This window comes from Colletotrichum siamense, assembly GCF_013390195.1.
Source record: "Colletotrichum siamense strain Cg363 chromosome Unknown KSG_Cg363_contig03, whole genome shotgun sequence".
Classification (NCBI taxonomy): domain Eukaryota; kingdom Fungi; phylum Ascomycota; class Sordariomycetes; order Glomerellales; family Glomerellaceae; genus Colletotrichum; species Colletotrichum siamense.
The window spans coordinates 5,405,296-5,423,318 of record NW_023501016.1 but is presented as its reverse complement, the minus strand read 5'-3'; the positions used below and the strand labels follow the sequence as shown (position 1 = coordinate 5,423,318).

The following is an 18,023-nucleotide window of genomic DNA, read 5'->3' as shown; positions in this document are numbered from 1 at the left end:
TAGAGATGAGGTCTGTTTGCGCTTTTGGAAAGACGATCTAATTCGCTCGGTTCATTTGGCGTGTGTGGTTTTGTGAAGGCTATATATATCTTAGCATCTAGCTTGAATATAGTTCTAGCAGCTTGCCGGACCATCTACCAGAGCATCCTAGAAAACGACTGACCAGCCATTTGAGCAACTTGGGAGTATCTAGCTTACTATAAATAAAGTCTGCAATGCTTCTATACTACGTTACAGCACACAATGTCGGCGAGAAGGTGTCAGGAGTTTGAACAAGGCTGGCTTCTGACCAGGGTTTCTGAGCGTCACCAGGTCACCAGGTGGCTTGCGACGGCTCTTGATGATGCGCAAGCCTTCGTCCGTACCCGTCTCCCTGGGTCACCTTTTTTCTTCGTATATTCTTGGTCGTGATTCTAGATACTGTAATGGCTGCCTCAGTCCTCAGTTCAGTGTTGTTTCGGTGGATGTAGCAACTACAGCATTCCGAGATGAACTATGTCAGTTGCCCATCCCCTATCAGCAGCAATATCATTACATCAACCAGGAACAAAGACTGCGACTATTTCATCTTTTGGGTGTCTTGATTCTACATCACCCAATAGCCATTCTCATGAAGAGTTTTCTGACATAGCTTGAAGGCCGTCGTTTCAAAGAGCTCATGTACACCCAAAACCTGCGAATGCTCGTTCTCATAGAAGTCTACTAGCCTCAGTCACTGACGGAAGTCTCTGCCTTTTCTCGTAGCACGTTGTTCTCGCCATACCCCAGCTGCAATGTGAAGCCGCCTGTCAGATTGCGCCTCTACCCGGACGCATCGCGTCATCGGCAACAAGAGTATTGAAGCATATATTAGATTACGAACCATTAGATGGCCTCGAGTGCGAGCATGATCGACTTTCTGCACCAAGAAATTCGGTCGTGTCTGCGGGGAAGAACCGTCAAGGCTCCGCTGCCGTGCTTCGTGAACGTACGCCAACCCGTGTATACATACTTCCCTGACTTTGTATACACGAAGAGAGGAAATGAAAAGAAGTGCGATGACCAGAACTCGAGCTTACGGCGCATTCCGGGGTGATTGTGGACCGATCGATGCTTTAACTTTACATCAACCGATAGTGATGCCCTCAAATGCATAAGCCCACAATGCCTCGAGATCTCCAGCATTGTGGGGAAGAAATGGGAGAGAGCAGTAGACTGCGTCAGAGTATTTAGATGTTTTCATGCTACCAGCTGAAAGCTCAGTGCCTGGTTTGAGAGTTAACAACTTGAACTTCGTCGGCATTGTCTGCAGAACGTGACAAACCTGGGCACCTCCGGAGCATTGTACAAGAAACATCCCTCGCCAATCTTGGATACATCAATGGCGAGGTCGAGTGAGTTTTATCCATTCAAAAGGGCCACGAGTGATCCGTCTGTGTCGTGGTCATGGTAAAATAGTCTTGGTCCCGCTCTTTAAAGCAAGTTTTCCTCCAAGCTGATTCCACTCTGAAGTTTATGACGCATAAGTTGAAGCTATGCAGCAACTTTAGGTACTGAACAACATACAAGACCGTAAAGAATGAAGTGGTCTGTGTTCCGACAGCAATGCGTCGATTTGTCTTTAGAGCTACTGACGATGAACTTTGAGCCGTAAACTATTCCCTGCCGCTTCGAGCGAGATTCAAATGTTGTTCAGAAGCTCACCTCCTTACTGCCATCGACCAGTACCATTTGTTATCAGTCGTATCCTGCGTTTATTGATATTCGACCCGAAGTATTCCTAAGATACCTTATGTAGTCGAACAGGAGACGTCTGTAGGGGAAACACTGTTCATTTCCACGAACGGCGGTAAAGACCATTGAAGTAATCCTTCCTAAAACAGAGGATAAGACAAGTTCCATTTGGGCAAGTATGAGAACTTCTAGGACCACATTCAAGCATTAAATGGGAGTCAAATTTCCAGCATACCCAAACCATCTCCTTCCGTGTGGTCGGTCTATGAGCCTCTACCTCAAGTACCGTATAGAGACAGCATTTCAAGCTAAATACTGGCTACATCAGACAATACACCAACGTGATCGCCAGAAGCTTTTAAGCCCGTATGTGAAGACCCTCCTCGGCCATAAGTTCCCATCACGGTGCCTGGTTTCCGTCCAGCCTTTAGTACCCTCGTCTTTCAGCGTCCTTGTCACCCATGCTGCATGAGGCCTCAAATTAACTGCGTATTCTGTTCGTAAGATTTCGATTGCATAGCTTGTGGGCCATAAATTCGTGTGTATCCGAGATGCTGTAAGGTTGTACGCATTCAGCCTTCTGACTTAGAGCGCCACGATGAATATCATCACCTGGCGAAGCATATCCATTTCCCCTGTAATTTCTGTCCGAGATGATCTGACAAGACCGCGCTATATATAGGAGTTGCCTCAATGCGGCACGCAGAACCAAGCACCGAAACCAATTGACCTGAAGCAAGCCGCAGAAAAAAGCCTGGACCACACCTGTCAGCGTCCTGGGTGCGCAATACGACGTGTGAGTCCGCTGTGCCATATGCCAATGGATAATCTATATATGTCCTCGGAAGCCCATCATTCATCTCCGAAAAGCAGTAGCATTTTGAGGAGCTCCTCATGTTCAGTTCCCACCCATGTATTCAGGCTGTCTCTGTGCCTGAACTTACATTCAGCCATTCATACGTAGGCACGAGATCACGCACGTCTCGTCCTTCGTCATCACGCTCTTCAGCTGAGTATACGTCAAAGCCATTGGAAATGGGTATGTCCGTTCCAGCCACGAGCTAAGCTCAAGCTCTTTTTAAATTGCCTCTGGCATCCGACGCAGCCGCCTGATGAAGCCACTGGCCAAATCAGGTATGTAACACAAGACTGCGAACGAAGATTGAAGCAAGCAGTTTAGACCTGCTACCAATAGGTTCGCCGTTACCCAGCCGAGTTTACACGGACCCAAATGAGAAATCACCAGTCATCGGGTGCTGTGTTCAGCTTTCAGCAACTCATGACCCGCGACGGACTACCCATTTTCCGTGGAAGAATAAAAAGCCAGCCAGCTGTTCCACTTCCGACACTCTGGTTCACGGAACGAAATCTGCTAAAAAGCGACGAAAGTATTCCAGCTGTCTCGAACGATCCAAGCTCATTTGTACACTCCCCCAACATCCGCATCGTCGATGTGGCAATACTCTCGTCGCAGGTGCCAATCGTAAGGGTCAATCTTATACAACATGAATAATTGCAGACCAGAGGTGACGGCAAATGTTGATCAAAAAGTGACAATAGGAGCCGTAGGAGTCCATACTTCACCATCTCCAAAGGTGTCGTCTGCTCAGCTTCAACGCAGAAGCCCAAGCGCAGTCTGGACGCTGCTCAGTCAGGCGTACGATTTGTCGGTTTAAAACTTTGCCTTCAAGCTCAACTTACCGTGACTTTATACTTGAAGGCTTCCACGCCCACCTATCTCAGACACGACTGATCGAAAATCAAAGACTATAGTGTCAGTTCTCATGCAAACAACACCGCTTCCCACGGAAATCCCAAGCGCGCCGGGACCGGAATCGCTCCTCAGACCAATGACAGGAGAGGACCAAGGCACATATAAATAAGAGCTACGATGAGGGTTATCGGTTTATACGCCAACCAATATTCCGACGGCTCGTGTTCGTGAATACCATGTGCTCCTGTGAGCATCGAGACTGCCGAACATGAGTAGCTCCCATACAGCCAGCTTTCACGCAATGGAACAAGAGCAATAGCCGTCTCTGCCTATCGTCTGTGTTTGTCGTGTATTCGTGGTCCAGAGTAACTTGGTACTCACCAAAAGCAACTACGGGGTTGAAAGATAAGCACATGATCTTCAATCTGGCTCTTGACGCACGATGAAAGCCAATGTTGTCACCTCCGATTCGGTTATCAGGTTCTATCCAAGTTCTCGATGCCAGTGGCTTTTATGGACCTCTGTACCGTCCACAGGAAGCTTGAGTCTGTGGCGGTTCAAGTGGCCCTCTCAGCCACACAGCAAACTGTATGTGGATGAAGACCAACATATTTCATAGGGTATTCGGCTACCAGAAAACTTGCAGTCGCATAGTACACCTTCACCTCAAACACGCGAGCATTTCAATCACATGAGAGGCGGCAGCAGCGGCAGGCCATTTTCTCAACCGCCGCTGGCGGTGTTCCCTCACCCATGTCGTCCATGTTTGCTTACCCCCCAGACACCCAAACAAACGGTGAAGGAGGCTCGCGAAAGGGTCTCTCGCATGCGCGCTGACCGTTATGAGCAAAACCTCCGGGGAGCCTGCATGTTGTCTCTCAAGAGAAAACGCGGAGATACTGCCTCTTCTCCAGTAGGCTAGAGGACTACGCGGTACACCGACGTCCAATGAGGGTGGAGGGATGCTGGGTAAGGGTTGCTCACGTCACTTGCCTTTGGGGGTGGAGCGCTTACGAGCTTCAAAATCGTTCTTGACCGGACCGCTTCAAGCGGACATCTATTTAGGGTCGCTGACCGTTCTGATGATGTTGCCTCTAGTGTGGTCCGGGGTCATAGTAGCTTGAAATCCTGCTGCAGGTTGAGTGTAGGGAGGGGGCCGATGTGGGATGCCGGACGCGGGAAGACTGGACAAGCGCAGGATGAATAGCATCCCACGAATATTGAGATAGAGTAGTTAGGAAGGAATCGGGAACCACAAAAGAATAGCATCCCACAAAAATCTCGTAGTGTTTCTGCGGAAATTCAGTCAGTATCGCACGTGTCCATTCAAACAACAAGGCCCTGATCGGCTGGACGCAGCCCAGGATGTCCATTTTCTGAATGTAAGTCAAGTTGCAGTGCCATTGGCGGAGTCGATACCGCCGGACCACCCGGGTACCACTTCCGGGCTATTATCTTCGCCGGAGACCATTCCGATATTAAAATTTCCCGCCTTGATTTGACAAGCGTGTTGTTGACCTCAATCACGGGATACGGTCGGTTGGGATTTCGCAGTTGTGTCGGTGCATGCGCACGAGAGTCCCGCCCTTATCAGGATAGAAAGAAAGGTTCCACGGTACCGGCATCGTGTCCGGCTTCCCCACGGAAATAGAACGCTGGTGACATTTGGAAGCCAAGCAAGGGGGTTGCCGACTACCGACGCGCGGCGCTTGTCTTGGTTGAATGATGATGTCCTGGAGACGAGTCGTGGGAGATATGAGCATTCCTGTCTCAGATTCCAATTGAGGCATCCAGAATTCGAATCTAGCATCACATTGTAGAGTTTTACGATCCCTTGAGAACACGCTCATTGAATGGCAGGACGCGGTCAATCTGACTCCCTCGTCTCGTTCCTGAACTAGGACTGACTCTTGGATGATCGAGATCCGACCCTGGAAAAGAAGCAAGTGAATGGCGCTCATACACACGTGATGCCTGCCAACGGCTTTCTTGGCAAGCAGGACAACATGAGATGTGTCCATAAGGTGAGCCCTTGGAGGGGAGATTATCTGATTGATAACGGTTCCCCTGGCAAGAAAATGGTCCAACAAGAAGCTCAGGATCCAGGGTGGCACTGACAGAGTATCAAAATGACAGAATCTTTGGTCACCTGTGGGTTAACGAGATGACGGCAGAATCCTTCAGAGACGGTGATGGGTCAGGCTGTGGTTGATTTTATGGAACGAGTGAACTTCAAAATGCAATTGAGCATCTAGGCGCCATGATCGACACTCGACTTTTGAAGAGCTCGAGAACAGGTGGTAAATGGCATGCCATGAGGTGGTTTAGAGTTCCCCAGACATTGGCCAGGCTTTCAGGCTGCACCTGCGCTGCAACGTCGATTGGGAGACCGAAAGAGAGGGCCAGTCCTGTATCCATATCCGTAGTTGCAGGGAGGGGACAGCTCCCCGGCGCACGTTGCATGGGCTTTGGAAGTGACCGTGGTGCGTGCGTGGAGTCTTTCACTCTTGCAATGCCCCGAGCCGCCCCGACTCCGGCATCACCTGTTCGTGCCGATTTGCGTGCTGCAGGCCGTAGGATATGGATTACGCGATGCCTGTCCTTATCGAACCGCAGCGGGGCCAGCCAATAGTTTCTGGGGATGGTGATGATGATCGGTTTGCAGCACTTGGAACCCCGCAAGCCATCGTGTGCCTCTCGCCGGCTGCATGCACGCACAGGGCAAGGCCAAGATACCTCTTGCAATGCTGCGGGCTTTTTCAACGGCTGCAGCAGTCGGATAGCAACTTCCTGCCGCCGGTGCGGCCACGCGCCAGGGTTTGGTCAGCCTAAGATGTCATGCAGTATCTGTGGTTTACTGAAGGTGTAGTGTCTTCGAATGGCGGTGAAGGTGAGTCATTGGCCGATGGCAATGGCATTGTTGGCCGAATCCCGCTTTGGGGAGATGGGATGGACCATGAACGGGGGCTCAAACAGATGGATCTGATTCCCGAGCAGTGTCTTGCCCCAACGGGAAGGTCGATGATTAGCAGCAATGGTGGTGCGGATTCGACGTTTGAGGGTCCAGTCCAGTAAAGTCCAGCCGAGGACTTCGTTTGTGATTCGGTTCTGAGGAGAGCTGAGCGACCTCCAGAATATTGAAAATGAGGGGTTCTGCGTTGATCAACCGCGTGATGGAGGGACGGGCGAATCAATTGACACAATTGGGCGTGTCCTGGAGGTCATGAGGCTTCATGTTTGTCACCCATCAGTGGTATCTGGAGTGCGTCTATGTAAGCCAGCTTCCATCCATGCCACACGCGCATGCAGGAGAGGTACGAATAGAGCACGCAATGGAGCGTATGGCGTGCGATTCAGGTTTACCTTGGTGTTCCAGGAGAGCGAGGGGTGTGGATGGCCCAAGGCAAGAAAGCAATCTCCCTCATGCCGACAGTCGAACGCCTATCGGCCTGCAGCAGAAGTGCTTGAATTGGGTGGGGGAGGAAGTCGCATCCAGGATCAGTTCTCTTATTCGTTATCGCCGCTTTGCAGGTGCGGCGCCGTACGTGAGGACGGGCGGGATACTCAGAGTCCCGTCTTGCAGTCGATCGTTACGTACGACCTGAGAAAAACGTTGGCGTACGACTCAAGCAGTTGCTGTGTCAGACGCAATGCAATTGGTTCAATGTCGACGACGTCGAAGAGTGAGCCGTGCGCGTTGTACACGATGGGAATGTGGTGGTTGGGAGTCGAAGATTGGCTTCTGACAGCGCACCAAAAGGCGGAGGGGTGCGGATGTTCCTGAACGTTGGGAAACCTTGAGCCTCGTGGCAGCTCTTGGATCCAGAGGCTAGCGAGCTGGTGCTTGTGGGATGCCTTGAGTGGACGCCTTTGAGTCTTGTAGGGACGAGGGAGCGTCAGCTCAAAGCATTGTTCGACGGTAAGACATTGTTGATGGTCAAAGCCTAGCAAAGCAGCTTGAGCTCCAAGTGTGTAGGCTAGTCGGCGGTTAGGAGACGGCGCAGGTCCCTCTTGCCAAACACCCAAAGGACGTTCGTTGAAGGACAGATTTGCAGGAAGTCAGATTGACGAGGCAAGGTTTGGCCGTGTACTTCCCAGGCATCTGGGAGCAGTGCTTGGCTTGAGACATCATTCTGATCTCATGGGAAAGTGTGTCGCATGTTGCTGGCAAGCCATCTGTTCTTCATCAAAGGCAAAAACAAGGAGGGACGCTGCCGATGGAACGGGTGTTGCCTATGCCGCTGTTTCCTGCAACAATAAACACTGCGGGCTGCCATTACCAATGCCCATGAAAACACGGTGAGGTGAGTCGGACGGCGAGAAGCAGGCATTTGCTTGCGAGAGGGCCAGGTTCTCGGGAGCAACGCTTCAAGGATGCATTGATCCGGGTGGAAGGTGGGTTGGCAGAGGTGTGGTTGGCGGGTGAAAGAGAGAGCGACAGAGTGAGGTGCTGCTGCTGTGGGCTCACGATCCCTGCAGACGCGCTTTCCAGAATCCATCCATGTGCAAGCAGAGCCAGAGCAGTTGCGTTGCGCCTTCACTTCCGGCACCTGCCTGCGATTTTGAACCCAAGCAGGAGCTACAAACTGCAATTGCACTTGCACTTGTACTTTCAGTTGTACTTGCGCTTGCTCGTTGCGCCTTTTCGCCCTTGCCATTTCTAGCGTGGTATGGCGTCTAGCCCTGCGAAAAGATAGATACGTACCTCTTGTTTCTCTTGCTCAGGAATTTTTCATCATCTATTTTTTCTTTCTCCTTCCCTCAGAGATCGAGCTCTCAGTTGCTCATCGGGTACGTACCGAGACCTGCCGCAGTGGGGAAGAGGAAACCGAGCTCGCCGACGACAAGGTGCTCGGTCGTCATGGGCGTTGAGCGTTCTGGGCCGAAAGGAGCTGGAGCTGGTGGGTTTTTCTTGATGTTTAGATTGGGGAGCCTTACATCATTGGGTTGGTGGAATGAGAGAGGCCTTGCGCAAGACGCTCCAGCGACATCTCATTTCTGGGAGAAATGAAGCTGGCCGGCAGGTGACTCGATGGTTTTGAGGTAGCTACTTCACATGGCTATTTACCCACATCGCTCATCCATTGATCTGTATCCTCATGGCAAGCAGCAGCAACAGCAAGCAATTAGTTGCGCACGCGTTATCTTCCGGCGGGGAGGTAAGGTAGGTCAACATAAAACCGTACCTTCAGTCCTTTTGCGCCCTTACGGAGCACGCTTGGTGGAGCAGAAAGCTGCACGCTGAAGCAGGGCGAAAAGGAGGCTTCTGGAGAGCGTTGCTAGCGAGCACATGCTTGTTGCAATTGAAGCTTCCCACTGGACGGCTTGCTGCTATCGTGGTGCAGCTGGCGGGGCACGACCCTGGCCGCCTTGGTACACCCTGGACCTCCGGACTGCATCTGACCTTGCCGGACGGAGCCTGCGCCTGTGTCGTGTATTCCGACTGCGTCGTCCAGCACTCCAGACTCCAGAGGCATGGCTTCGGCTCCCAGTCTAGCTCACAGTGAGGAACAACGCCCGAAGCTGGGTTCCGGGGTCGCCATTCTGGGTACTTTGGAGGGATGGAGGCTCCGCTCTGGCCAAGATCCGTGGAGACTGCGTCCTTCAGGTAGTGTGGATGAGGCGGTGGAAACCTCGCCGTTGTTGTTTCCCACCTCAGGTCTGTGAGCTGCTTGCCGCGGATCATTATGCTGCTGCTCCGGCGACTGTGTGCTTCGTATTTTGTATGTGTCCAGTGTGTGTATGTGTAGGCATTCGGCCCCCGAGTGCTCCGCAAGGACCGGGTCCCAAAAAAAAAAAAAAAAAAAAAAAAAAAATAGCGACGAAGAAGGAGGATAGACAGGCCAGGGCACCGTCGTCAGTTCCCCGTGTCAGTCAGTCAGTGCCATGGAGTGTTGTTAACCAGACGCCAGACCAGACCAGACGGGACCAGAAGTTAGCTACCTTTACACCTTCCCCCCACCCCCAAAACTCATTCTGGATTCTGCAGCAAAGGCGTGCCATCCTCTTCCTCCTTCCATCCCTCTCTTTCCTTTTTTTCTTTTTTTGTTTTGCTTCTTCCCCCGACATCACCTGCCTCCCAGCAGCGTGCACCCGACGGAAACTCCCTCTGCAACGCCTAGGTTTTGATCCTCTCTCTCTCGGATGAGGTGACGTACATACAGACACCCGCCCTACCTCGCCTTCTCCTCCCTCTCCAACAACAAAGTCCGACGTCGGCTCCCGCCACCGCTCCCTCGACTGGACCGCTGCGAACCGATCCGAGACGCCGTTACACTTCCATCCATTCAGCTTATCTTACCCCAACACCACAAGCTGTCGGAGCTCGACCATTGATCGCTTTCTTTTGGGCGTTTCTCCCCGCCATACGGGAGTGGGGTACTAGCAGCAGCAGCAGCAAACATGAGCAACTTTGCTCAGTGTAGCTGGCCAATATGGCAGATCGATGATCTCACGCCGTGTTTCCAGCAGGAGTAAGTCATGATCCCGCCCTGTCTTGTGCTCCGTCGCATCCTTCTCAGTCGCACCGCGAGCGCATCGCATCAAAGCGCATGCACCACCGCACCACATCCTTCTACAGCTGTGCCTACGGTACCCTTGCGCCGACAATTTTTGCGCCGGATAGAATGCGAAAACTAATCATTCTTCTCGTTGCAGCTATCTGAAGATTCTCTTCCCTCTGATTATAATAGGATTTTCATTCCTCCACCTCGCCGTGCAGACTCTTCGAAGCATCTCCAAGAATCGCAAACATGGATACGAACAGGTTTCTGACGAACATCACCACTCGCATACCGAGCTTCCTCCCGACGAGACCGCCGACGACGATGAGGACGACGACGAGGCACTCACCATGAACGGTGGCGGCCGCTTGGCTCTGGTCAAGACCACCACCAAGGGATCCATTGTCCAGGCCGACAGTCCTCACGGTCAGAACCTGTCCATCGTCGTGGAGGAGCTTGCGATTGCTGGTCTGATTGCCATTCACATTATTTCTTTGGTGACTGGCTCTGTTGCCGGCGGCCACGGCTTGATCGTCACCATCGTCGGCCTCGTCAACTGGGTTTACGTTGCTATCCTTGTCACACTGCGCCTCTTCTTGGGAAACACAAAGTGGCGCGTGCCTCGCATCTGGAACCACACGGCCTTCATCTACCTCTTCCAGTGGCTGTTTACCGTTGCAATCTTCCGCTCCGTCATTGTCCACCCGCCTCCTCAGCTCGCGCAGATCCTCGTCATTCTCGAGTTTGCGTTGACCACCCTGCTGTTTGGCCTTGCTGTCACGACAAGGAAGGGCAACAAGACGGTGCTGTTGGAATGGGAAGATGGAATTGAGCCCTCTCGCGAGCCTTTGGCCTCCCTCTTCTCCTTGGCTACCTTCTCCTGGTTCGACCCCTTGATCCTGCGCGGATACAAGGAGACTCTTGAGATGAAGAGTGTCTGGAACCTCATTCCCAAGGAGAAGGCTGCGGCCGTATTGGCGGACTACAGAACACTCAAGAGGACCGGGGCCCTGTCATGGCACTTGATCAAGTACTTTAAGGCCGAGCTTCTAAGCCAATTCGCCTTGGCAGTCCTGGCTGGTATCTTCACTTTCGCCCCAACGATGTTGCTCAAGGCCATCCTAGAGTATGTGGAGCGCCCCGAAGGAGCTCCGATCAACGTCCTGTGGCTGTACGTGATCCTGCTGCCCGTTCTCGACATCGTGAGATCGTTCGCCGACGGCATGGCTCTATGGATTGGTCGCAAGATTTGCATTCGCATTCGTGCCATCATGGTTGGTGAAATCTATGCCAAGGCCCTTCGTCGCAAGGCCGCCGCAGGCAAAGATAAAGAACTCGGCATGAAGAAGCCTTCTGGTTCCGAGAAGAAGGGCTTCTTCGCAAAGGTCAAGTCCAAGTTGGGTTTCAAGAAGGCCAGCGACGCCGAGTCCGCCAACGGTGCCGCAAAGGACGCTGAGAAGAAGGACGACGAGCAGGCTAACCTGGGCACCATCATCAACCTGATGTCCGTGGATAGCTTCAAGATCTCTGAAGTCACCGCTTACCTCCACTTCATCTGCGCATCCGCTCCGACTCAGCTGGTCATTGCAATTGTTCTGCTGTGGCAAGTTATGGGTCTCAGCGCCATCCCCGGTCTCGTTGTCATGGCTTTGCTCTTGCCCATCAACTACAGCTTCGCCCGAGGCTTTGCCAACACGTCGAAGAAGATCTTGGGGGCTACCGACAAGAGAATCAATGTGACTAACGAAGTCCTGCAAAACATCCGCATTATCAAGTACTTCGCATGGGAGGCTAAGTTTGGCCGAATCGTGGACGAGAAGCGTGCTGCGGAGTTGAAGGCTCTCCGATCCCGCTACATCATCTGGTCTTTCGCGGTTGCCGTTTGGAACTCCGTGCCTGTTCTCATCACCTTCTTCTCTTTCCTGATGTACACTCTCGTCGAGAAGAAGCCCCTTTACCCCTCCGTGGCCTTCACTGCCATCTCGCTTTTCATGCTTCTGCGTGTTCCTCTCGATCAAATGGGAGACATGTTTGCTCACGTTCAGGAAACCAAGGTCTCTTTGGACCGTGTTGAGGAGTTCCTCACCGAGGAGGAGACGGAGAAATACGAGCAACTTGGCGAGGACAATGTGGACGAGAACGGCAACAAGGTTATCGGCTTCCGCAAGGCAACTTTCATCTGGGGTGGCAAGGACGTTGTCGCGGACGATGGATCCCTGGCTTTCCGTCTCATGGATATGGACGTTGACTTCCGCATCGGAAAGCTCAACATCATTGCTGGACCTACAGGTTCTGGAAAGACATCAATGCTCATGGCTTTGCTGGGAGAAATGACTCTGGTGGATGGCAAGGTGTACTGCCCTGGTGGTCGCAGCCGTGAGGAAGTCCGCGCTGACCCCGAAACCCACTTGGCGGATACGATTGCTTATGTCGCCCAAGCTGCTTGGCTTGTGAACGCCAACATCAAGGAGAATATTCTTTTCGCTGCACCTTACGATGAGAAGAGATACCGAGACGTCATTGTCGCTTGCGCCTTGGAGCGTGATCTGGAGATTCTCGATAACGGCGATGAGACTCTGGTCGGTGAGAAGGGCATCACTCTTTCTGGTGGCCAGAAGCAGCGCATCTCTCTTGCCCGCGCCATCTACTCCAACTCTCGGCACATTCTTCTGGACGATTGCCTCAGCGCCGTGGATTCCCATACCGCGCAATGGATCTTCAACAATGCTATCAAAGGTCCTCTCATGGCCAACCGAACCTGCATTCTCGTCACGCACAACCTTACATTGTGCGCTCCCTCATCCCACTACATCGTCACTCTCGAAAATGGCAGAATTGGTGCCCAAGGTCCATCGGGCGAACTCATCGCCTCCGGTAAGCTCGGAGAGGAGATCCAGAAGGCCGCCATCAACTCCGCCACTGTCTCCCGCATTCCGTCCCGTGTACCATCTAGCGTCGGGGAGGATGGTTCCGAAACCGTCGTCAACCCAGGCGACGAGAACACCACCGATGCCCGATCCAAGAAGAACGACAAGAAGAAGAAGGAGACGAAGGATGCTATGGAGGAACACAAGGCGGAGGGCTCTGTCAAGTGGCCTGTCATCCAGTTGTACTTGTCATCCATGGGCCCTTGGTGGTTCTGGATCGTTGCCCTCAGCGTCTTTGGTCTTCAGCAGCTTTCAGGTGTTGCAACTAGTTGGTGGGTGCGGGAATGGGCCAAGCAGTATCTTCAGACAGAAGAGCAGTCCATGACATTCTCAACGTCATCTCACAGCTACAGTTCTCAGTCGTTATCTCCCACCTACTTCGCCTCCATCGCCAATATTGGGGAGAGAATCAGCTCGTCGTTCTCCACCACCGATAACTCCGACGTCAACGTTACTTACTATCTGACCATTCTTGCCATTATCGGGGTTGCAGGCTCGGCCACAGCCTTCATCAGAGATATCTGGGTCTTCTACGGTTCTTTGACGGCCTCTAAGAAGATTCACAACGATCTTATCTCCCGCGTCTCAAGGGCCAAGTTCAAGTTCTTCGACGTTACTCCCTTGGGCCAGCTCATGAATCGTTTCAGCAAGGACCTTGAGGCAGTCGACCAAGAAGTCGCTCCGATCGCTATTGGCGTCTTCGGATGTGCTCTTGGAATTCTAGTCACTGTCGTCCTGATCACTGTCATCACCCCTGGCTTCCTCATCGCCGGTGTCTTCATCACCGCTGCTTATTGGTTTGTTGGCTCGTTCTATCTCCGAGCTTCTAGAGACTTGAAGCGTCTGGAATCCGTCCAGCGAAGCCCTCTATTCCAGCAATTTGGCGAGACCTTGTCGGGAATGACCACTATTCGTGCCTATGGCGATGAGCGCCGTTTCATCCGCGAGAACCTGACAAAGATCAATGTGCAGGCGCGTCCTTTCATCTATCTTTGGGCTGCTAACCGATGGCTTGCTTTCAGAACTGATGTTCTTGGAGACATGGTGTCTTTCTTTGCTGGAGTCTTCATCATTTTCAGCCTTGGCACCATCGAGCCTGGACTTGCCGGTATTTCTCTCAGCTACGCCATTGGATTCACGGAGAACGTCCTGTGGCTCATTCGCCTTTATGCCATCAATGAACAGAACATGAACTCAGTGGAGCGTATCAAGGAGTACCTGGATGTTGAGCAAGAGGCTGAGCCCATTGTGGAGAAGAACCGCCCCCCTGAGAACTGGCCCAGCCAGGGATCTGTCGAATTCATCAACTACTCTACGCGTTACCGCCAGGATCTTGACCCTGTCCTGAGAAACCTCAGCTTCAAGATCAACCCCAAGGAGAAGGTCGGCATTGTTGGTAGAACTGGAGCTGGCAAGAGTTCGCTAGCCCTGGCCATCTTCAGAGCTTTGGAGGCCGACGAGGGCAAGATCTTGATCGACGACATTGACATCGGACTGATTGGACTTCGCGACTTGAGAGAGTCAATTACGATCGTCCCCCAGGATCCTACGCTCTTCATGGGCACCATCCGCAGCAATCTCGACCCCTTCGACGCGTACACGGATGAGCAAATTTTCGAGGCCCTCCGCAAGGTTCAGCTCATCGGACCTAACGAGTCGACGACTAGACCTACGACACCCTCTGCCTCTTCGATGTTGCCAGCCACGCCCAACCTCGGCCTCATTCAGGGCGAGACAAACTCGAGCCCTGCTTCTTCCATTGCACCTACGAACAAGAACGTCTTCCTCAACCTATCGTCGACCGTCTCGGAGTCCGGCTCCAACTTGTCTCAAGGCCAGCGTCAACTGCTGTGCCTCGCCCGAGCGCTCTTGAAGCGCCCGAATGTGCTGGTCATGGACGAGGCAACGGCCTCCATTGACTACGCCACCGACACCAAGATTCAGGAGACGATTCGCGAACTGACCAGCACCATCATCACCATTGCTCACCGTCTGCAGACAATCGTGGACTACGACAAGGTGCTCGTTCTGGATAAGGGAGCCGTTGTCGAATACGGCCACCCATACGAGTTGATTCGCAAGGAGAACGGCAGCTTCCGGGGCATGTGCGATATGAGTGGAGAGCTATCTATCCTGATCAAGGCCGCCAAGAAGAAGTGGGATTCCGGAAGGCTAGTCGACATTGACGACGAGGAAATCGGTGACAGCCAGGCGACAGCCGTCGAGGATGAAGCCCAGAAGATCACCGAAGAGGCCAAGGCCAAGGCTGATGAGGAGGCTAAGCAAAAGGCCGAGGAAGAGGCCAAGAAGAAGGCTGAGGCTGAAGCCCAGGCCAGAGAGAGAGCGGAGCAAGATGCCAAGAAGGCACAAGAGGCGGATGAGGAGGCGAAGAGAAAAGCGGACGAGGACGCCAAGAAGGCGTCTGACGAGGAAGCAAAGACGTCCGAGGAAGAGGACAAGCGAAAAGCTGAGGAAAAGGCAAAGGCCGACGAGGAGGCCAGGAAGGCTGGCGGAGGATAGGAGCCTGACCTGGACGACTTGGCCTTGTGTATTATGTCTTAGCGTTGAGCCGGGGGTTGGTATTCTCAGCTATCGCCAGCGTTGTGTTTTAATAAGGTAAAGGATAGTTTAGGTTCGGTAGATACAGGAATATTCTCTTTGTTCATTCATCTACCGTCTTATTGTTACGTCTGGTGACTTGAAATCACGTTTACGAATATTCGACCCGGCGACGCTACTGCCGTGTTAGATGTGTTGTGATCCAGCAAGTCCAAGTTTTCCATTGGCCTCGTTGAACCTTTCCCAGTCTAGGCACACACGTCTAGCTGGCCTATCGCGAGTATACGAGAAGCTGCTTTCCCCTCACCAGGCAGGACCAGCCAATGTGACCGATGACAGCAAGAGTGGTACAAAGTCCAGTGCGAGCGAATGCTTGTCCCGTTGCTTAGTCGTGGTCGAGGCTTTGTCTGTATGAGCAATCTCGTAGATGATTGCGGGGCTCTGGATTGGAAGTATACCAATGAATAATCTTCCGAGGGTGGGCGACGGAGGCATGGCGGTTGTGGAAATGTGAGATGGATGGTGTCGTGAGGTTGAGGACTTCACCTTGGATCGTAGTTAATCGTTAGCTCTATTAAACTTACGGACAAATCATACAAGACTTTCAATTCCTGTCTGGTTTCATCCCACTAAGACCAGCATTCTAGAGCTTATTATACCCTGCGCTGTGTGGGCTCCAGGTTTTGGAAACAGAGAGAGTAGTGCATGATACGCGGCAGCCTGCCTCCGGATCACTGGCTGACGGGCAGAAGTATTTCTATGCTGAGTTATTAAGAGAAGAGATATCTGATTCTTCTAATCATCAATGTGGCCACTGCAGTAACGGTTTTCAAATGCCTTCGAAGGTGGACGGACTATGGTCTTTGGGCGAGTGCTTGCGATGTTCATGTCTACCTGATTGATCCCTTGAGTTATGGCTCTGTTTTTTGAACGGTCTTTCTCTTGTTTTATTTAATTCAGGAATACACAACTATCGAAATGGAGGGTGAAAGGCGAGACACAGTGGTCGTACGCGCTATGTTCTTTCGACCTCAGTGAGCAAGGCCGCGTGAAGTAGATTGGCTGGATGTGCAATATGCCCACCAGCTAGACCGCATCTACCCTCGCATTTTACCCAGAGTCATGCTCCGAAGTAACCTTGGGCCAAACACATACGGTCTACGATTTTTCATAGCTCTTTTATCGTGGCTGTTTTCTCGGCTGGCGAAAGTGTCTGGTAGTTGTTGAGCTTGAGTTATATGCAAGAGCTTTGCATCCTATGATCAATGGAAGAAGTTCCACCCAGGTATAAATAGAACTTGGTATTCACTTTTCAAAGGTTTGACACACCAATTATGCATTGCCTCGGTATCAACTTCCAGAGGAACCTGACCCGCCTGGCAAGCTTTCCATCGCCTAAGGGTCTCCCAAAATTCACGTCTGCGATTCCAACATCAGTACATCACGCACCAATATGACGTGCAATGTTGGTTCTCTTGTTGATCTCCACCTCTTTTCTTCCCGTATTCATACGTTTCATCATCTCATTCCGCCGCGGTCTATGCCCACCACATGGAACGGCAGATAACGCGGTCCTGAACGGCCTAGGAAAAAGCATTTGGTCATCTGCAATAGCCATACCCAATCAACTCGGCGTACTATTACATTGTTTTGGTTACAAGAGAGAATGTCGAAGTATGGATCGTCTAGCTTTAATACGGCTACTATCCTCAACAGCCGGCGCAAGCGAAGGATCATAAACAACTACTCCTTACCACGATGTTATGTGTACGAGTGCGACGCCTCACTTCGTGGCTGTAACGAGCAAGATCTGATACTTCTCCTACTATTTCAAGGACATTATCTCACTGATCTGATCTGTCCCCTCGGCAAATTAATCTTACAATTGAGAACTTTGACGCCTTTCGACCAGACTGTGTGACAAGTACAGCACTCCGCTTCGGATCTCCATCAACAAGTTTGCTACTAGAATTACGATGTTCTGGACTTCAACTCATACGGGCACATAAACAAGAGAGGAAGAGATTGGACGAAGACAATTGAATCTGGTTTTGCTAGGGATTTGGCAGGTAGTAGCGGACTGGAGGAGCTTTGAACTCTTTGGCTTCCAGAGAAGCGACACACCGGCACCCTTCATCAGACCCCATTCCTGTCGCGCGAAGAAACTTCCCCGAACCCGCTACTTTCCCTTTATGTATCAATGGTCTACCCTGCCGTCCTATCCCTTGGCCAAGTATGGTGTTCATTAATAGCGACAAGGTAGCCGGCAGCCTCTACTCAATACTACATGCACTACATTCTGCGCTGTCTCTGTTCATTTTCAAACTTCTATCACTAACCACGCATATAAAGAAGAGGTCTCTCCGCCGAAAACATGGGCTGACAGAGCACACAATGCCGACCGGGGTCGACTTAATCGTGCCATGGACAGTTGCGAGCGAGGCTTCTCTCCGTCTCACTGCAGATACACTACCGCCACTTGGGTTACGATGTTTACTTCATACAAGCCATGCATCTTTGGAAATACTCTGGAAAGAGTGAAGAGCAATGAAAATAAGACAAGGAATCAGAAACGCTGTGGATATTAGCACTACCTGTGTCTAACTT

At 51.9% G+C, this 18,023-nt stretch overlaps 1 protein-coding gene across 1 annotated transcript; it reads left to right on the top strand.

The window, feature by feature from the left end:
* Positions 1-9,829: 9,829 nt before the first annotated feature.
* YBT1-2 (ATP-dependent bile acid permease) lies at positions 9,830-15,377 on the top strand (the record flags this gene model as incomplete). Its single annotated transcript, XM_036637255.1, has 2 exons — positions 9,830-9,900; positions 10,085-15,377. The coding sequence occupies 2 exons, from the start codon at positions 9,830-9,832 to the stop codon at positions 15,375-15,377; spliced, it is 5,364 nt and encodes a 1,787-aa protein (XP_036498819.1).
* Positions 15,378-18,023: the final 2,646 nt, after the last annotated feature.